At 45.0% G+C, this 22,013-nt stretch overlaps 1 protein-coding gene across 1 annotated transcript; it reads left to right on the top strand.

Moving 5' to 3' along the window:
- The first annotated feature begins 7,302 nt into the window (after positions 1–7,302).
- Positions 7,303–20,834, top strand: LOC104076404 (protein FAM115C-like). Its single transcript, XM_009577253.1, is given in 7 exon segments — positions 7,303–7,919; positions 10,308–11,278; positions 13,246–13,340; positions 14,366–14,579; positions 15,426–15,665; positions 17,507–17,844; positions 20,589–20,834. Coding segments are annotated over 7 exon segments (2,721 nt in total).
- Positions 20,835–22,013: the final 1,179 nt, after the last annotated feature.

Consider the following 22,013-nt stretch of genomic DNA (forward strand, 5'->3'; position numbering starts at 1 on the left):
GACAGCACACTTTTTCCAAATATTCTACTAATTTTTCAGGATTCTGCACTTGCTCAGGGGTGAAGTTCCAAAACACTGGGGGTGCCTACCGTCCCAGGCATTTGCCCATACTATCCCACTCACCCTGCCACTCATAACTATCCAGCCTTGGGGCAGATCTCTAGATGACACTCTTAAATTGCTTATTAACCTTGGACAAAACCAAAACAGTATTCCCAAGGAGCACCAATAGATGTATCTTAACTACCTTGGACAAAACCGAAACAGTATTCCCAAGGAGCAACAATGGATGTATCTTAACTACCCAGGGATGTTCAAGGTACTGACAAGTTATTTTGACGAAGGAGACAACATCATAGAGGAAGGTAGTGAAGATGCCATTCTCTATTTCCTCCATAAAAATCCTCTCGGAGGAAGAGGTATAATTGCTAATGGTCTCCATGAGGTGGTACCCGAAATACAGTAATGGCTTCATCACAAATCCCAAATCCCAAATAACCCCCAATGCCAACATTTTAGTAACAAATCTCCCAGGCAAAACATCACTAATCACTGCAGAGCACAGCAAACTACAAAACCCAACACCAATCTTTAACAGGTACAGTAAAAACAAGAGCGTGGCACAGATCAGATAAATTAATATTGAGAACAGATGAATCAGTATTGTGACCAGCAACTGTTAACAGATATAAATTCCTTAATATGCTCTAGTTAATCTGTTGTTATCTCAACTCTTCGTGCCCCACTTTGGGCGCCAAAAAGGACTGTCGTGGTTTAACCCCAGCCAGCAACTAAACACCACGCAGCTGCTCGCTCACCCCCCATCTCTGGTAGGATGGGGGAGAGAATTGGGAGGGCACAAGTAGAAAAACTCGCAGGTTGAGATAAAAACAGTTTAATAATGGAAATAAAACAAAGTAGAACAGAAATAATAACAATGAGAACAACAACAGTAGCAGAATATACAAATCGGGCGATGCACAATGCAACTGCTCACTGACCGCTGACCGCGTGTTGCGAACGGGGGGGCAAGCCCCCCCCCAGTTTTTATATGGAGCATGACGTTGCATGGTATAGAATACCCCATTGGCCAGCTGGGTCAACTGCCCTGGCTATGCATCCCTCCCCCGCAAGCTTTCCCTGCACTTGGCAGAGCATGGGGGAGCTGAAAAGTCCCCCGTGCAAGCACCCACCCAGCAACAACCAAAGCATCAATGGGCCATCAACGATCCTCTCATACCAAACCCAAAACACAGCACACCCCCCAGCTACTGGGAAGAAAGTTAACTCTCTCCCAGCCGGAACCAGGACAATTTGGCATACATTTCTTCTGAGTGATTGCTTGGTTAGTCTCAGAATCCAAAAGAAACCCCAGATGTTCCTCTGCTGGTGTGTCACACTTACACTGAGTTGGAAAAGAATATGATTTAAGAGATCAGGGATAGCTTGTAATACTTCTGCTTGTTGTATTATAAAATACAATGGTGCATGATAAGGAGGAAGCAATGTTCAGTTTATGTGAATTGCACATTTTTTTGTTGGAATAAGCGGTGCTACCGTTGAAGTCCACAGTAGGGCACAAACCTTCATTGGTTTAACCCTACACTGTTAGTGTGACATGTCTGTGATAGGCCATTAAGGATGTTAGCCGCTGCCTGCCACCTGAGTTACACCCTGCCCATTCTTCATTTGCAGCTTCAGTGAGCTATCCTGCTTTCCCTTGCTCCCCAGCAGTAGATAGCAAAACAAGTCCTGTGCTGTCCCTTTAGTTTAGAAGAGACAAAGTTGTTGTTTTTCCTTATCCTTTACCACATCACTGCAGACTATAGTAGATTGGCATGGCTCACATGCAAAGAGCATTAGACCTCTTCTCTGTTCCTTTTAAACTGAAAACACTGGTGTTACACTCATGCCCTGCTTTAACCTAGCAACATTTAAAGGGAAATGATCTGAGCTGTTAGATAGCAGGCGTGCAAATGAGACTCAACCCCTCCAGTGCAGCATTGGAAAACAGCTCTGTATCAGCAGTTCCCAGAGATTTCTGAGCTGCTCTGCTCCTTGTTCACCAACAGATGTCAACACTTTTCTAAAACTACAGGCCATAGGACTTGCATTTAGGCAAGTTCTCTTTTTTTTGAGTTATTTTCTAGTAAGGTTATGATTTCTTCTCCTGTGCTTCTGCAAATTGCTTTCTATTATTTGGTAATTTCATTTATGTGATACGTGCTGTCCTTTTTAGATCACAGATGTAGATTTTTAAAAAGACTAAACAGCACTTTTTTATATAGACATATCTTCTGATTCAGTATATCCCTGTCTTTACTGATCATAGCCCATCAGCCTGCTTTTAGTTCATAGGAAGTTAGTAAAATTCATTTTAATTAAGATGTTAATTACCTTTCCAATGCAAAATTATTTTAAAATACCCAGACAGATGTCATCAGCTGCTTTCATTTTGTTCTTTCCTTGCCTTACCTTTAAAAGCAATTAAGTTTGCTTGTCAGAAGCGTGTTTAGAGATTCAGGTTTTCTATTTCTTTTCATCCTGTTAGCCAGTGAGCGTACCCTAATGTGTGCATGTTAACACCACCAGAAAGGATGGGCAATCCCTGTTTTTTTCCTTAAAACACAGCAGCATTTTACTAGGCTTGGAAATTGTAGTGTTTAGTAATCTACTGCTGTAAAGTGCCATATGAAAATAACACTAATAACAGTAACTACAGATGGCAATTGCCTGATTGATTCTGCTGTGCTTTTACTAAAAAAATTTTTTTTTTTTTTAGTTTTATCGGTTTTCAATCTGCTTTCTAATAACTCTTAACACTGTAATTGTTAAAAAAAAATACAATAACTTCCTTTGGTAATTGCTTTCTTGACCTAATTTTAGAGTTCTCATTAATTTACAACCTAATCTACTTCTTCTTTGGCTCTATTTCCCCTTGATGTATTTAGCTTTGTTGCTTTGATTTTTGTTATGTAACATTAGAAAGGCTTTTTTGATGTATTTTTTCCTAACTTTGTCTTTCCCATGCAAGCTTTCTTACTTGGTTGCCTCCCACTTCGCCATCCCATTTCTCCAGCTGCATCAGGGGAAGTTCAGCTTGGACATTAGGAAAAGGTTCTTCACTGAGAAGGTGGTCGGTCACTGGAACAGGCTCCCCAGAGAAGTGGTCATGGCACCAAGCCTGTCAGAGGTCAAGGAGTGTCTGGACAATGCTCTTGGTCATATGGTTTAGTTTTAGGTAGTTCTGCAAGGAGCAGGGAGTTGGACTTGATGATCCTTATGGGTCCCTTCCAACTTGAGATATTCTATGATTCTATGATCTCTACTAGGTGCCTTCTTTTACCATAGTTTTGAGCAATTCTTTAAGAAAGGTTGTTGTTCAAGTTTAAGTGTTGTATTCTCTTTTGCATGCAATCCATTGCACCTGAATTTATTGCTTCATCTCACCACCCTTCTTGCACATTGCTTGATCTTTACATTTCATGGCTTACTGTTTTAGCCTACCCCACTGGTGACTTCATGGTGCTTGTGCTTTCACAGGTGTTGAAAAGGGTAGAGAAGCATGCAGAACATACCTGAGATGTTCAATCCTGAGAATCGTTGTCTCCATCTTCAGGTTAACACAAATTTGAGCCCATTCTCAAGTGGTCCAGCCTCACAGTTACCCTGGATGCTGTATGTACGTGAACACACACGGGCTAAGACCGAGTTCCTGATCCTCCGGCAGGGCAGAGCCTGAGCACGTTACTGCCCTAACATCAGCCCAGGCTCTCACTTGTATGCTTAAGCCAGTTCTAGAGCCTGCTTACTCTTGCAGCGTAGTGACTGCCTTTCTTTATAAGAATATGCCATAGAACTTTGAAGTACACTTGTAGTTTTTATGTGTGTTAAATTTGCCTTTGTGCTACACAGCACACGAGTCATAGAATCACAGAATCATAGAATGGTTTGGGTTGGAAGGGACTTTCAATGATCATCTAGTCCAACTCTCCTGCCCTGCTGGGACATCTTTCACTAGGTCAGGTTACTCAAAGCCCTGTCCAACCTGACTTTGAACACTTACACTGATGGGGCATCCACAGTTTCTCTGGGTAACCCATGCCAGTGTCTCACCACCCTCATCATAAAAAATCTCTTCCTTATATCATCATAAAAAATTTCTTCCTTATATCCAATCTAAATCTACCCTCTTTCAGTTTAAAACCTTGTCGATGATGAACAGACATAATGAATATAAGTACTTCTGTCTCTTCAGCAAATGCCGAATGTCAGCATTCCTTTCCTTGCTCAATTTGTTGATAAACATGTTAAGAAGCAAGAGCCTACTGATTCATCCTACAGACTTTGCACCATACTTGGTGCTTGGTTACTGTGCAGACAGCTAGACTGTAAATCTGAAAGAGAAGAAAGAATGGAAACCCCAAAAGTCCCCCCTATTTGGAAAGAGCAGCCAAATCCCTAGAAATTGTGTCTCTCTCACTCACTTAGGCTGCTTGTGTTCTTCAGTGATCTACCCCAGTGGCTGTCCTGTACCTTTTGTCCTGTTCCTCTCAGATATTGCACAATCCCATACTTTTTACTCATGGAGATCCTCACAGGCTTTATGGAGACCTTAAAGACTCACCTTAAAGTGACTAAGCACTTGACACATAAAGTCTATTCCCTTATTCACCCTCAGAGCCCTCCCAGGTCATCTGTCTCCCAGAGATATTCTTCCTGAGTGGACCAAGGGGTATTCCTTCCTTTGTACCACATCCCTTTTGCCTGTGTGTGATGGCTTCTGGACAGCAGATGATGGAATCTTAAGTCTGCATTTAATGAAGCCCCAATATCTTCCCATCGCGTTTTTGTCCCTTTTCCAGAGACAGAAGAAAGGCTAGGAGAGAATTAGGAGAGAATTATAAATCTGGCAGGATTTATAAATGTATGCTCCAATACCTACTCTCAATATTCTCAGCTCTGCGGGGAGTGGGAACTGTCTGGAGGTGCGAAGTGGAAGGGGCAGGAGGGAAGACAAGATATCGAGAGTCTTTGACTCGTTCGAGACACTGTCATGGAGCATTTGCACTTCCATGTTAATAAGGGAGGCAGCTAGGAGCCAAGATCTTCCCCTTCCTTCTGTGTATGCCCAGATCTAGTAGTTGTTTCCTCCTAATTGACACGACAGACATACATCTCAGTCTTCTGCAGCTTCCTGCAATTCTGTCCCTGCTGTGTCTTCTCCCTTCTCTCTCTAGAAAGAGGAGTTTGCCTGCAGTTGTGTCTGCTCTGGGTCTAATGAGTACACTTCCTTCCTTCTCTCCACACTGAAATGGTTACTACAATGGAAATGGAGAAATTGTGATTACATAGAAATTGGGAATTCTGTTATATGGTGATAATTGCATTCAGTTAAGAGAGTTAAAATCCTTCACAAGACAGCCACACCTTGTTCTGGATAAGCGCCCATCCTTTTATGGGTCTAGGATGGAGCCTAGGATGTTAGCTTTCAAATCCTGTGATAAGAAGAAGGGTGGGGGCTAAGAAGTAAGGGTTGGTTTTTACTGAATTTACTTCAAACCTAGTCCTGTAGGGTAGTCCTCAGGTAGAATATGAGTTGCTGAAACTCTTCACCCGATTTTCCTCTCCCCTACACCATGGTTAGTGTGTCACTATAGCTACATTAGTATCAAATCCACAGAAGCCACCAGAAAAAAACTTTAGTATTTTCCTAAACTGTGTTACTACTTTGTTGCATGATTCCTGGTAAAACAACATAAACCACTTAGACCTTGTATTTGCCTTTAAATGTAAGGCTTATTCAAACCCAGGGAAACAAAGCTAGAATTCAGACTAAGTCAGCAAACAAGCACTAAATTACTGGGCAATGTAGTTTTTATCCTATGTTAATCAGCAGCTTTGACTTATAAATCATATGTAGAAAAACAGTGGAGTCTCGTGAGAGTTTGGGTGAAAAACAGGAGCTTCCAGGCACGTCCAGAGGATAAGCAACAGGAATGGTAACTGTCATTCGTGCTCAGGTTGCTGTTTCTGAGCACCCTGGGGCTTGTGACAAATCCAGATCAAGGATGCTGCTTCTCCAGGATTTCTCCATTTTCCTGTGTTTGCACGCCAAGGATTTGCTTTCAGGGTAGCCAAATATGAAATGTGTGTGAGGACAAGAGAACGCTGCTCCAGTGTTGGCACGGGATGCTGCCAGGGAAAGGGCCAGGTCTGCCCCAGGGCAGCTCCTTCCCTTGCCACAGGCATTGTGTTCCAAGTCAGCCTTGTGAATCCTGAATGACAGGAACTGGGTGGGACTGGGTCATACTCTCTACCTCAAAACCTTCCTGTTTGCACAGTCACAGCAGCCCCAGCTCAGCAGAAGATTATTTTGCTGAAGAGCTAAGCCAAACTTTCAAACTGAGGGAGCCTAAATAGAGCACGTGTCGTCCATAGACCTCCAAGGGCTTGGCAATCGAGGTCAGTACCACTCTCCTTACTTTGTAAATGGGAAAACAGGTGAAACAAAGCTACAGAAAAAGGAAATTATTTCCTTGAGATCACGCGGCAGTTTGGATCAGGGAACTAGGGCATGAATCTCCTGTGCCCAGACCTGCTCTGCTAGGTACTGTGTGACTTAAACTGACAGTTATTCCAGGGGAGCTGGTTGTCTCCATCATTTCTGCTGACTCTCCTCCCCCTCACAGCACCTCCTAATACTAAGCAAGGGCTTATAGTGCCTAAATGGAGGTGGAAGATTACAACTTTGGAATAACATCTTGCAGCAACTGTATATAGCTCTGTACGTATCCAATTAGGAACTAAAATGTGAACTGCATGTTTGAATTATGCCGTGTGTTGTGTTGATAAGGTCTTTTCATTTTCTGGCTATTTCCATGTAAACCACCTCTACCAGGCAAGTTCCTAGTAGACTTCCTGGAGCCTCTGGCACTCTCCCTCTCCAAATAAATTGTTAATGGGAAAGTGAATTTCCCTGTTCTCCTCCATGATGCATAGCAGAATTTGTTGAAACAGTCACTTTCTTTTCCTCCATCATCTTGATATACTTGTCACTTCTGTTTAAATGGTAAATAGTGTGATAACAAAGCCAAACAAGCAAACAAAAAAAAAAAAATCCCAAAACCCTGAAAAAGTTGTGTCCACAAAGCTGCTTCCAGTAAATGATTCCCGTTTGTTTGGAGTTCCTACTAGACAACAAAGAAATGACCCCACAGGGTTGTTACAGCTGTTCTTTATTGCTGAGCCATGCTATAATGAATGTTGGTCTTCTCTTCACCAGATAGGAGTGATCTGAAGATGAAACCCTCTGCCACCTATGAGCTGTTAGTGGACGGTGTTGGGCCATGGGACTTCACTGGCAGTTTTGTTCCTTGTGAGCTGCTACTTGTTGGAGAGGACGCCTACCCTGTGCTTTTAAGCTCTAAGAAGCAGGTTCTGATCGCCGTTTCACAGTATGGGAAGGGCCGGATGGTGGTTGTTTCCCATGAGGGAATCTTGAAGGACTCCAAGTTTTCCCAGTTCCTCAGAAATGCCGTGCAGTGGCTCAAGCCTTCCCCTGAAGCCCTGGTTGGGGTCCATCCTCATTTGGATTCCCTCTCCCAGCTGCTGCTCAGGGCTGGCACCAAAGTACAGGCTGGGGCAGAGCTCAGCCCCTCCCTGGGGGTGTACTATATGGACGCCTATGACAGCACGCGGGCGGAAGACCTGGTTGGCTTTGTAAAGGCGGGTGGAGGGCTGCTCGTTGGCAGCCAGGCCTGGTACTGGGCTAGTTGACATGGCAAGGAGAAGGTGCTGTTTGAATTCCCTGGGAACCAGGTGACCAGCGTGGCTGGCGTGTATTTCACAGGAAACGCTGTGGAGAAAGGAATCTTCAAAGTTGCCAAGAAAATCCCCAAGATCCCATTAATTGTCCCGTGAGTATCTGAATTGCTCTCTATCTAAACAACTGATAAGGTTATGCAGGTGAGGTGTTTATAGAAGATTCTTGAGGTGAGAGACGAGGATGATGGCGAATGCTGGTTCTTTAATAGCCAGGATGGGATCCAACTGTTGTCTTCCAATTTTAAGAAGGACCTTCCCGCTGTTTGCAATCAGAAAGAATGGTGTCTTTCACTGCCTCCAGGGTGGCTGTGCCAGGCCTGGGGAATTCATTCAAGGGGAAGGAAATGAGGGGAGCCATCTTTCAGAGCAGTCTGCCTGACCAAGCGTGCCTGAGTGCAACACACAGCAACACGGGGACAGGAGGAGAAACTCCCTCTCCCCACGCGTGCGGGGAGACTCCACTCCCTCTCCCCACACATTCAGGGCAACTTTCCCACAGTTCAAAACCGGGTTGGAGGTGGAGCACCAGGCCAGCCCTCTGGGCCAGGCTCTGGCTGGCAGCTGCTAAACCTGTTCAGCCTGTTATTTGCAGAAATGCACCTTCTGCAAGTGAAACCCTGGGGCTGGTGCAGAGCTAAGGGGATGGGCTGGGGGCCACCTCCCTTCTCAGCTTCTGACACAGACTGCGGGCAGGAAATCTCCATGCTCCAAGTTTGTTTGGGATTCCAGCCTGCCCCCTTCCAGTTTGTTTGGGATTCCAGCCTGCCCCCTTTGATCCTGGAGCAGCAGGTGTAAAACTCAGTGCTGTTGTGACTTGTATTGCACAGCTGACCAGGCAATGGAGTCCTGGGCGTTGATCTGCTGTATTCCTCCACCTTCCTTTGCCAGCGGGTATGCCAGGCTGTGCCTCCCACCACTTTCTGCTGAGTTACGCAAGGCACAGCGGGTTCTCTGAGGAGCACGAGCGCTGCTGCGCTGCTTCTGTGTGGCAGCTTCATTTCACTGCAGTGGAGGCTGCAACAATTACAATAAAATACCCTGCAAGGCTTTCCTTCACAGCCTTTTCCTTGTGGATATATAATACTAAATTTCTAATATTTTCAAACAAATAATTGGGTTTGATACTTTCCGGATGCTCAATTTGTTTCCCAATAAAGGTAGTAGAAAGCTCTGCTGATGAATTCGGTGAAGTGCTTAGGACACAACTAACAAATGAAGTTACTTAGTCAAAATTTGCTGATTGATTCTTGTTCCCACCTGCAGTGCATGGGCATGTTCCCACCGCCTCATGCACAGTGCGTGGAAGAGGGAGAAGGGTGGACAGTTCAGCAGAGAAACAGCAATTAACATAGACTTTACATAGCAATTAACAAGACTTTAAATGGTAACTAAGGGTGAATTACACCTTGTTTAGGGTGCTTTTGTGGTTGTTTTGATTGGATCCAGAGCCACAAAGAAATTTAGGTACCTAATTTCCGTGCAACAGCTCTGTGCATCTGGGCCTTCCTGCTGGTCTTTGCTTAACCCACAGAGAATCAGACTGCAGTGTAAGGCAGGTGCTGTGCCATATGCCTGGACATATACTCTCTGTGACAAAGGGTCTCAGTAAAGTAATAGCCAGAGGAAAGCTGCAGATTTAATTCCTGTCCTATGGGCGTGCAGAAGGGCAGCATCATTTATTCTTACCGAGTTGGCTGCAATGGCCACATAACAACAGATTCTTTCCAGCTGTTGGGGGAAAACTGTGTTTGGCAGAACCAGGAGAAAGTGTAAACAAAGCAAATGAGAGTAATTTAATATGTCTTTCTCCACAGTGACATATAGGAGTTATGTGGAAATAGCAGAGATAAGAGGGCCTTGCACAGTGTAATCTCTTTATATTTGGAGGTCAACTAGTGGTAATGTAAGGACTATGTGTTAGAGCCCTGATTCAACTTTTAGTCACTCATTATTTGTCTAGCTGTGTGTCTGCCTGTCTGTCTAGCCCATCTGGCCTAACTGTCTTTTATTCAGTTCTCAACAGTGGCAGAGTCTGGGAGAAGACACAGAGAAATCTTTTGGGCTTGCCTAATTGATAATGACTAGGGTGGGGTAAATGGAGAAGGTTTCTATTATAGGAGATGTGCCAATTGCCACATCATTTGCAGTTTAAACCTACAGTTTTAAAAATATGAAAAGTCTTTTGATTTTTGAGTTTCTGCAATGTATTTAGATTTTCAAGCTGCTCTTCAAAGCCAGAAACTTCCTTTTGACATCTTCTTTCTCTGCTTTTTTTAAATGAGTGCTGAGATTCTTACAGATTTGCTTGGCTGCAAGAACTGAGGCTTTAAAAGGAGGAAAATGAGGTATTGATGGGTTTTTTTTTTTAAAAGAAAGAACTGGCAACTATGATATACTAGGATGAGGGAGGAAGAAGAGGCAGGGATGGGCAAGGCGACCTTTTGTGCAGGGGCTAACCTGGACCTCTCTTGGTTTTGCAGGCACCAGGCCAACCTCGGCCTTGATGCTGGGTTTCTCCTGCGTGGTGTGTCAGAGCTGGATTTGGTGACAGGGGGCATACCCTCCATCTTGCTGGTGCACGGCGTACTCTCCTTCCCGCTCTGCCTGGACAGCTCGCACCGCTGCCTCGTAGCTGCGGCACGCTATGGCCGAGGCCGTGTTGTGGTGGCAACCCACGAGAGCCAGCTGTTCTCCCCAAAGCTGGCCAGATTCCTGCTCAATGCTGTCCGCTGGCTGGATGCTGGGAGAAAGGGGCTGGTGGGTGTGGATGCCAGCCTGAAGAAACTCTGTAGCCTCCTCTCTCAGGAAGAGGTGAAGTCGCAAGTGTCACAGCTGACAGGTGACATCAGCGTGTACTGCTGCTCTTCTTACAGCAACAGAGAGGCCGAGAGGGTTCATGCTTTCGTGGCAGAGGGAGGCGGCCTACTGATTGGAGGCCAGGCCTGGTACTGGGCTTCCCAGAACTGTGGCCAAGCTGCTGTGGCAAAATATCCTGGCAACAAAATCCTCAACCGCTTTGGGCTGAGCATCCTGGGGCAGAGCGTCCAGGCAGCTAAGCACCCGGCCGTGGGGCCTGGGGAGCACTACCACTTCCGCAAGGCGCTCGCTCTTTTCAACGGGCATGTAGACAAGCATGAGGAGCTCAAGGCCCCCCTGAAGGACTGGCTGCAAAGACTAGCACAAGACTGCACTGCCTTTCTGCACATCCCAGCCCACGACTGCCCTGCATATGCCTCGCTCCACCGCATCCTGACCAAAGTGCTTCAGAGAAGTGGGATCCCACAGGTCAGCAGGCACTGCCCTGTCAAGAACAACTCCAAAGAGGCAGTCCTTCTCTGCATGGCGACCGAGCTGTCCCTCACCATGACGGATAGTGCAGCCCTAGTGCAGAAATCTTCTGCTGGGGTCTGCGCCCTCCCTGTCACTGTGGAAATTGATGGCACAAACCCAGGTGAGGAGTGTACCTCCCTTCCTCTTGAGACATCCTGTTGCTGGGATTGGTGGGGTGCCCGTCCTCAGTGTGCATGTGTCTGTGTATGTCTGAACATGGGCACAGATGTGCAATTTCACTGTGGGCTTGTGAGGAGGCTGACCTCTGTGTAGTGGCAGACAGGCTCCTTTTGTGGCCTGCCCCGATTTCAGCACTCTGAAACACCCCGTGAAAGTCCTGCTTCCTCCCTGTTGGTGCATTTCTTCTTGGGGGAAGAGAAGCACCTAACAGAGGCACCTCAGGGTACTTGCACAGCACAATGGCTTTGGCAAGAAAGCTTCCTTGAGAAACCATGGGCTCTACGCTGGAGGTTGTTACTGCCATAGTTGTGCTGATACAGCTGTCGATGGGGCCATCTTACAAAGAGGTAGGAGTTAGGACCAAAATGTTTATTTTTTATCTAGATAATTTCAGCCTGAGTTATAGCACAGTCTCACAACTTGTTGTGTCAGCACAGTTGATGGAGTGAAGGTCTGGTTTTGGGGGTGAAAACAAGAGGCTGGAAGCATGGTGGGAACTTCTTGGCCTGACACCACCACTGAAGCCAAGGTATTTGGTAATTACACCCTGAATGATTTATCTAAGCTTAGGCCTCGTATCTATACAACCTTGCTGAGATTTCCGGCTCACAGCTGATATGTTTGAACTCTAGGTTAAATTCCACTAGTAAGGTATTATCCCCTGGACAGATTAATCTTGATTTTTTTGTATTGGAATATGATTGAGAGGAGTTGTTTCCAAACTGTTCTAATGAGGTGAAGGAGACTGTTCTGGAGTGATGATGTCTGAGTGCAGAGGATACGCAGAGAGAAAAGTTGCAGAGTAACTGCTCACTGGTTTTAACACTAATGAGTCAGGACAAAAGGGGAAAATTGTTAGGGTTGCCTGAACAGAACGCATTGGATCGAACACAGTATTTTATTTGACCAGAAATATTCAGAATTTGTGTCATTTCACATAAACAAAAAAGAAAGAAATGCTAGCAAACACCATTTCAAAACTGCCTTTGGTGCAAATTCAGCAAAACTGAGATGAATTGGTAAAACATTGTGATATGGTCTAATTTGCATTTTTCCTTGGATTAGGTTTTGCTTGACAAAACTGGTCCTGCTTTCTTGGAGGACAGGAAAGGTTGTAAGTTGGGTGCTTTATGGCAGTTCAGCTCTTTTTAGGACTTTTGCTGTTTGTGTTGAAATATGCTTGAATAAACTTTGTGTCAGAACTAGGGAGTGGATTTTGCCTGATCAGTACAGTAGAGATGGATCAGTTTTGCACTGTGTATCGCAAGTGTTTACAGAGATCTAGGCAGAGGATCTTGCATTTCCATGGGAGACTGTCTAGAAACATGCTGAATTGTAATGGTATAGTGGGGTGCCCATCTTACAGTTACACCTGGCATAGGACAGTCCTTTTAGGCTTTCTCATAACTTCGGTCAGCGATATATGGTAATTCATGTAGGCCCCAGCTTGTGCTGGTCTAGTCAGTAAGGAAAAATGCAATGTCACTGTCAGTCTGTTATTCAGGAAATGTTGTATGACCATTACAACTTCAACTGTGTTTAATACCACCACAGTATGCACCTCTTATGAGAGCTTTAGAGTAAGAGGATCTGAGTGGAGGAGGTGTTGGGGTTTTGGTTTCTTTTTTTTTTCCTTCTTATTTTTAAAAGATACTACTAAACACATTTAAGCATGGCGTTTCCAGAAGTTCAAATTGGGGTGGGCTTGCTTGCTAACGGTGTGATGATCTTGTTCACGCTGCTACCCTATTGCTTTAAAACTGTATTTCTGACAGGTTGGGTAAAACATGAGACAGTTCTGTGAGTGTAGAGCAAGGGAAAAGGATGGAAGATTCTTCTATTGCAGCTTGAAATCTCCGGAGTCCGTAATGTCAGGCTAAAGAAGCGCTGTGTTCTCTTACCTTTTAGGTAAGACAGCCTGGAGGAGTACGGGACTCTACCTTCCTGAAGGGCACACAGCAGTTATAACATTCCCTTGTCTGGTGGTCGGCGCTGGTCTGAAGGTAAACTGTCTCTAGTTTGTCTTCTATTTACACCGATGTATTTGTCAGGTAAGCACTCAAAAATAGCACGGAGAAGGGTTTTCTCCTCATGGGTTTTGCTGCCTTTTCGGTCCTTTCCTACTGCTGCCACCCTGTGGCACTTTCAATGCATTGTCATAATTTTTCACCTTGTTTCCCACTCTCTTCCGTGGCATTCCTCTCTTATTTCTGTGCTGGTGGGATAATTCAGTATGGCTGCTGCCTGAAGGCAGCTGTGTTTGTTTTGTTACTGTGCAAAGAGAACTGATCAAGGTGATTTTCAGGCCCAAGGTAAGTATTTGGGCCCTTCTAAGCACCAAAGTTAGTTCTGTCTCTCAAGATCTTTCATAAGGTACTTCCACAATGCTGTCACTATTGCTCATGTAGATGTATCCAGATCAGATATAAACTAGTTACTTGGCATTCTGTTCTCTGCAAAGTACAAAGCAGATAAATGCTTACCTGCTTGGCTATTTTTTGCGGATATTTGAGCTCCCTGCAGCTGAAATGCAAGTTAACTCAGGTGTTTCTGTCTGATCCTGCAGCCACATGCTGTCTGTTTTACTGTATGAGGACCAAGGAAGAGGCACAATAAAAGAAGACAGCAGTGATCACATCTCTCCAATGCATATATGTTACAGGATGTGACTTTGATGCTGGTGAAGGGTGAAGGAATGATCAATGCAAGTACAGTGCGGTGAAAGAAGTCACTGCAGTACCCTGAGCTGGTGGTGAAGGATGTAGTTGACCCAGTAATAATGGGAGTATAGCTGTTAAGACTGACTGAGACAGGGACAGCAATGAACTTTACCAGCTTTTTTCACTTGTTTTGCTGCTTCTGGTCACCACAGGCTGAAAGCTTGAACTAGGCTGGAATCAGAACGCTGCTTATGCGTGCGTGTCCTGCAGGGACGTTGCTGCAGCAGATGGCTCAGGGTGTTGCGGTCAGTCTGCCAGGTTACACTTGGAGCCCTTTGACTAGCTATTCCTACCCTTCTGTTTGCCAGGTGCAGATCGGGTGTCACACGGATGACCTCTCTCACGCCACAGAGCTGAAAAGGGCCCCAGTGGTAATACGCACCTGTGATATTGCCTGCCAGAAACAGTCTATTTCCTGCCTCTGGGGTGGCCTCATTTACATCGTAGTACCAGCAAGGAGTGTCCTCGGAAATGTGCCCATCACGGTAGAAGGGGCGGTCAGAGCTCCTTTCTTCAAGCTTGGTAAGTTTGTTTACCTTGATGTCTTTCTCCTTAGTGCTGCTCACAGATGCTGCTATCCCTGTAACTGAAAGGAAAGATGGTCTCATGCTTAGGAACGTCTTAGGAATGCCTGAGTTTAGGAATACCCAGATTTAGTTTCCTTGCTTTGTCATCCTCTAGGATTCTGGGTAAGTCACTTAGTCACTCTGTGCCTGCTACGTGGCAGGAGGTAGGTGAGGGAGCTGTCACAAAATGGGCAGGGTTTGTCCAAAGTGACATTTCTTGGAGGCTGAAGTTGTCATTTCTGATGGAAACCACTGTGTTGGAGGGAGACAGGCTGACCGCTGCCATGACAAAACTTGCCTTGTCTGCTTTATTGTGCCCCTGTATGGTCATCTCCAGTCCCTACAGTAAATCTCTCTGTTGAATTTCCCCTGTTTCTGTGAGTTTCTCTTCCTGTATGCAATTTCTTCTTGCTTTTCTGTCAAACTAAACAAAACCAGGGTTGTTATATGAAACAGCAATTCTCTGCTGGAGAAGAAGAAATGAGATCATCAAGACACTCTGGAGAAATCTGATGCTTCTTGTTCTCAGATGGAAAGCAGGGATCTGTTCGTGCTGTGCTACTACTCTGCTATATGCCAGTCCTCTTCTATCGGTCTCCCATCCATAAAAAAGCCTGAGGAGACTTCCCAAGCACAGGATGAGGATTAACTAGTTAACAGCTACCACCCCCAGTCATCCAACTATCACATACTGTTTTCAAAGAGAATTTCATGACTGTGGTCTCTTTCTCCAGCTTGACCTCCGGGAGCGTGCTCAAAAGTCAGAGCTGTGCTTAACTGATTTTCTGTGTTGTTGATGTAGGGGAGACCTGTGAAAGCCAGTGGAAGGCCTGTATCCGGCACTACCCTGCTCCCTGGGCAGAACTGGCTGTTGAGAATCTCATCCTGACAGTGCCGTCTGACAGCATCCGCCACATGGAGAACCCACAGCCACTGCTGATCCTGTGGAATGAGATCATGGTGGCAATAAGCAAACTGGCAGCTGTACCAACAAAATTCCCAAGGCCAGAGAGGATTGTAACGGATGTCCAGATCTCTTGTGGTAGGTCCATTGCCATATGGCCTTCTCAAGGGCTAAGAGACAAGTGGCCTCTAGCAGCAATGTCTGTTCCTTCAAGGTTATTTTGCTAAAACCAGACTGGGAACATATATGTAAGGTGTTAAATGACTGTGACCCTTGCATAATTGTGAGCAACTGCATCACGATGGAAACATGGTAGGGCAGGGCTTAAAAAAACATATTGACCCTTTCAGATGCCTCCCTGCTTTCAAAATTGGTGTTGTCTCACTCAGCTGTTCCGCTGCCTGGGTGTGTTAAGAGGCAGAGCTGCTGACTGCAGTGGCTTTGACTCACATGCAGTTACTCATTCTCCCTCCTGAATGCACTGCAGAGTCAGTCAGCTGGGAGATAGCGACCTGATTTCTATTTTTTCCCTGCCTCAGCCACAGGACTATTCTCATGCATTTAGTGACAATTGTTAAACCTGTGTGTGCCTACCTGCTGGAGATGGGCTCCACAAAGGTTATTGTGGGCAAAGCTTAGCCTGACAAGATGTGTGCCTGAGAATGATGGCAACGGAGAAGTAGAACCGGTATGACTGTCAAAGCCCATGTTTGTAGTTTTGCAGTTGATGCTCCCCCACCCCAGCTTTTCCAATTGTGAGCAGAGTGCATTTGATCTAGAGTCAAATTGTATGGTAAATGTGGAACTTTGCAATACAAGTTTTGTTCGGTTGTTTTTCAAAATAGACTGGTTAAATTCATCATCCCACAATGAGACAAGAGCTTGGCATGAACCCTGCTGTCCTAACCCTTTGCTAAGCCACGTGGAAAGAATTTGTTGCACATCTTGGGAGCGTTCTGCTATTCTGAGCAAATGCCGGTTAAAATAGTCTGCAGACTTAAAATTCCCTTCTGTTTTGGGTGGACTAAATGGTTTCACTCACATTTCTGGAACTGAACCTTTTGAGTGCCAGTGGCTGCTAAATGCATGCATCCCTCATTAAAAAAGAGGGAGCTCAAGATCTTTTAAATAGTTCCTGCAGGAAGGGGGTTGCCATTCACGTTCTCCAACTTGGATAGTCTACAAGCTTAGTGTTCAGTCAAAGCCAGCTGTGTAGGCTCCCTATGTAGTGAGTGTAAAGGGCTGCTTATCCCCTGCTACAATAGGTGTTTGAGTTTGGGGAGGTGACTCTTGTACGAAGCTTTGGGAATCTTCAAGAAGAAGGACACATTAGGGATGAAGACACCAAGGAGACATAAGTAAAATCCCTTGCAGTGCAAGATTCTTGCCTAGCATGATGCTGGGAAGTTTTTTATAGAATAGCTATCCTGAGAGGTTAAGAACAGACTTAAGCATGAGAAGCTTTGCAGCCCTTAAGCGTGACAAACTGTGACTTCCATGTGTCTCATCCACACTGCTGACTGCAGAGCTGCAGCATCCACAGTCTGCATAGGAAGACTCAAGCTCTGCCAGGGTGCTGAATCACATTATTGCATGGTTGGGTTGGCGTTAACTGTGCTCAGTTTGTGAGAGTTCAGGTGTATTCTGGGCAATGGTCAGGCTTTTTCCCTCCTCCTAAAGTCTCAGCCTCAGTCCAACCGTGAGTTTATGCTTATGTATAAAAAGGGAAGGCAGGCGAAACTGTGCTTAACTGATTGTTCGGTACTACCTTTGCACTGATTATTTGACTATTTGTTAGGGTGAAACTTGTAGTATTTCCTTATCTTGCAAAGGGAAAAATTTGTTATTCATGGTAATACAGTGTGATTAGTGAGATGGAGGAAAGGCACGAGAGAAATGAAAAAAAATACACTCATTTATGTCTGAGAGGCACTGGGGTGAGTGCTTATGATGTGTGTTGGTACCTGTCTTTCCTACAGGCTGGATGCATGCTGGCTACCCCATTATGGGCCACCTGGATTCGGTGAAGGAGATGCTAGACATGAAGCACATGCAAACTACTGGTCTTTGGGGTCCTATCCATGAGCTGGGACACAATCAACAGCAGCAAGCATGGGAGTTTCCCCCTCATACCACAGAGGCCACCTGCAACCTCTGGTCTGTCTATGTTCATGAGAAGGTGCTGGGGATTCCTAGGCATCAGGCCCATCAGGCGCTTAGGTCACAGTGTCGGGAGGAAAGGATAAGAGAGTATCTGAAGAAAGGTGCTCACCTAAAGGACTGGGAGATGTGGACTGCTCTGGAGACATACCTGCAGGTAACTGGGAAAAGTGGGTGTATTCTAGTGCAGTCAGTGAAGCCTGTGTCAGAAGGATGTCTGCAGCCTGGTGACTGTAGCTGTCATGCCTTGTAAGTGTTTGCTTACAATCTGGGTTCTTCTTGGGTCCAGAAAGCACCTGAGAGGTATGCAGACAGAGCGTCTAATGTTAATGTCTCTTGAAAACCTTCCTTTGCCAGACTTGGGCTTAGCCACTCAGGGAAGGAGCTTAGTGCAATATACTAATCTTTCTCCCTAGGAGAGAAACAGGAACTGCTTCTTGTTATACAGCATGGGAAAAGGATGATCAAACTTGGGCATAGCTCTTTAATCTGCTGCAGATTTCCTGTGGGATGTTGGGCTAGTTGGCAGAAAAAAACCTGGCATTGTAAAGTGTCCGGAAAGCCAGGCTTCTAGCAGTATCCTGGTGAGTTACATGGCTAGGCTTCTCTTTACAAAACAGCAAAGAGCGGGGTGTTCCTATCAGCCAGTGCTCTGAGTGGAGCCAGTGTAGTCCATCAAGTGGCAAGGGGACGGGTTCAGCTTATCCTCCTGCACATGTAACTGGATCCCTCACTGTGGTCGAGAGTCTAAATCATGAATCCTGTCGTAGATTAAAGTCCATTCTCATGGGAAGCCTGCAAGAGAGATTTTTCCCTTCCCCCTTTCCCTTAATCCTCGTAGCAACTAGTAGTCTAATGGAGAGAGCACTCAGCCTGATTTTAACTGGGGACTGTAAGGTGAATGTCCATTATGATAGCTTAAGCTACTGAGTGTTGAGAGGTGAGTATCCCTCAGCCCCCTTGTCTGGAGCTCTCACATTTTATATGAACAAGAAAATATTTATTGGAGGAGTATTGATCCTGATTTTTCCACATCCCAGAGAGGTGCCTGAATCATCAAGCTGAAGAGTCAACCTCAGTTTTCTCTGGTGCAGTGAATATCAAAATAGTTATACAGAGTGGAACAGTTTCAAAAGGGGAAATTTTCCCACACTACCTTACCAGTTTGGCCACTGCCCCACTGCCTCACCCACACCCTATAGGCTGGGATCTCCCATCTCCTGTCTGGCTACTGACAGGACTGCTGGGATAAATGCGACATGAAAGAACAATTAAAATTCTGTCTATATATTGTCCCTATTACAGCCGTAATAGTTTTTTTTTCCTGTGGGATGGTCTCCACGTTCCTTTGAGCCCCACATTTGGCTGCCATTTAGACGCTTTTCACATTCCTTCAATCCAGGAAGGCTTCAGCCTTCTTTAGGCCTGTTTAGGTCCAACTCCTGTCTGGTTCTTGCATGGAAGCATGGTATTCTCTGGTCTTGCCATTGCCTCATGGAACATGCCATCTTTCAGAGTGCAGCCTGGATACCCATTTACCTTTCCAGAGTGGTCACTAAAGCCTGTAACACAGATCTTGCAAAAAAGAGTATAAAACAATTAGAAAATCAGTTAATTGGCCAAGGAGATTTACAGATTTAAATGGAACAACAACTGTCTGTACTGTTCTGTGTCCACCTCCTGCTTTGGAGTGAAGTCAGCGACCTACAAGATTCTGTATAGACTAGGAAAAAGAAGCGCTTGCAGCATGCTCCAGGCCGCTGGTTCCCCCAGTTGTCCAGGATGTGCCACAGTTCACAGTTCACCTCAGTGAGTACCTGTGTTTTCTTCCCATAGAAAACTGGCAGCGGCGGAGGGAACAGACAGTTTTCACTGTGGACATGTTGTGACAAGGAGTTGGGAAGTGTCTCAGATGGATACTTGAACTCAGGGTCCAGGAGGTGCTCCTGCATTCTGCAGTTCAGGCATAACCTAACATGGTGTGGAGCCTCCTCCAGTATAAGTTGGCTTACTGCTTTTGACCTGGCACAAGACCAGACCCCTTCATCTCCCCACCTTCCAGTCAGCCTCCTCATGGCTCTCCAACCTTCTCACAAAAAGATACTGCCTTGTCCATAGCTAGTCTCAGCACCAAGAGTTTCCATATCAATAGGGAATTATCAGAGGTAGATAACCTGCCTGTTTGTTCTGCCTAATGTAGAACTGCTGTCTCCTGCTTAGCTGTTCCAGCATAATGGAGGATTTGTGGAATGCAATTTAGTGTCAATCTATTTAGTGTCAGAAAGTGAGATGTAGGTCATGGCTTGGTAAGGAACTATGGACATTGAATAGATATTCTGCATCCTGTCATGCTGTTGTTCCAAGTCAGCTCTTCACACTAACCTCATCTTGAGCGACAACATAGGTTTCACCTCCCTCTTTACTTTAAACTCTTTACTTATACAACAGCAGTTTTTCTATCTGAATCCCTTTTGTTCTTATTCCTAGCCAAAGCGTACCCTGCTCTCCTTCCTGTTTTCTGGTTACTCCTTGATCTCCTGTGCTCCTTCTTCACAGGTTCTCTGTCAGTGTCCTCTCTGATGCTTTTTCACTGCACAAGAAGCTTTCTTCTGCCCAAATCCGCAGCTTGTATAGTTGGTTGCTGATGTTTCCGGCTGCTCCCAATGCATCTTTCATCTCTGTTTGTTTTGGCAGGCCAGTATAATGGGAAGGTATATTTTTCTGTACTCTAGTGCTGTAAGTTATGCTCTGAAGCCTGAAAGTTGGATGCCTTCATGTAACTTTACATTCATTCTAAAAGACACTGCAGAAACCTATGGAATTTTCTACTGCTTGTAACACAGGAATAATGCCAGTGAAATGAGAAGTTCATTGTTTTTACACTGTATTCTTCTCCATCAGTTGCAGGAAGGATTTGGTTGGGACCCTTTCACTCACCTCTTCTCTGACTACCAGAAAATGTCCACCATCCCAAAAGACAACCCTTCTAAGATGAACTTGTGGGCACAGAAGTTTTCTCAGCAGGTGAATAAGAACCTGGCTCCTTTTTTTACAGCCTGGGGGTGGCCTATCAAGAAAGAGCTGTCTGTGGAACTGTCCTCTTTACCCAGCTGGGAACAGGACCCAATGAGATCCTATAGACCATGAAGGAAAAATACCTAAACCTGGATTCTCAGACCAGCTGTGGTCTATCTTTTTCTCCTTGTGTGCTACATGATAGGTCACTGGGCGCTTAGCTTTACACTGAATTCTTTAGCTTCCTGCTGTCAGTGGAGGTCAACCCCAACAGAAATTCAGCAGAAACTTGTGTGGAGCTCAGCAATCATCTAAGCCATCTTCTGAAGGATTAAATAATGAGCTTTGTTCTGGGTTCCTCACCTGAGGAGGAATGTAATTCTGAGTAGATTTAGTTCCTGCGGAATCTTTCTCTGATGAAATGGAAGTTTTCAGGGTGGAGCTGTCACTGGAGCAGTCTCAAGGACAATATCAATAGAATATGGATCTGTAATGCAAATAGTAGCTTCTACAATGCTGTATTCTTCAATTGTAATCTCAGTAACATGAGATTTTCACTATGGTTTTGATTACCCTAAAATCCCTAATCTTTAATCGCTCTAAGTATGCAGAACTTCCACACCTACTATCATGAAAGTGACCTTATAATGCTTATATACAGCCTATATAATACATAACTGATACTGAAATGCTGTAAATTTCTTCCTACATTGTATGACTCTGTGACCCAATGTCCAGCTTTATATGAATAGGTCAATTATAAGTTGTAGCTGTCACTCTTAACCGTAGCCTGACAGCAAGATACATGCCATGCAAGACAGGAGAGTGGAAACAAAGAGGTGACTTGATTGTAGTCAGTAATGGTTTAACTCATGGTCTCATCAAAGGTTAAAAAAATAGGTGCTGACATGACAGCATGAGGGAGCAGAGAGGAGGAAGACAGCAGTTCATCAAGACAGAGGACCAGCCTTTTCCAAGGAGTAACAGAAGTTAATCTTTCTCTCACCTCATTCATAATTGCTTGGCTAGCACACCACACAGGTGACTACACAGAGCTGGCAAGCATGTTAATGCTTAGCCTAATAGCATACCAGTCCCAACCCATTCCTTGTTTCTGAGCAATAAACAAAACAATTGTTGTGGACTTGCAGGTTGTGTGTGTGGTCCTACTTTCACGTCTCTATGCCCAGTAAAAAAGCCTAAATAGAAGTGACCCAAAGATTTGTTACAGCAGCTTTTCATTTTTGTTCTGACTCAGGTATGGTTCTGATTTCCCTGTGATTCATTGGCCTAATATTTCGCTTTGTCTTT

Source organism: Fulmarus glacialis, unplaced genomic scaffold, assembly GCF_000690835.1.
Source record: "Fulmarus glacialis isolate BGI_N327 unplaced genomic scaffold, ASM69083v1 scaffold43714, whole genome shotgun sequence".
Lineage (NCBI taxonomy): Eukaryota > Metazoa > Chordata > Aves > Procellariiformes > Procellariidae > Fulmarus > Fulmarus glacialis.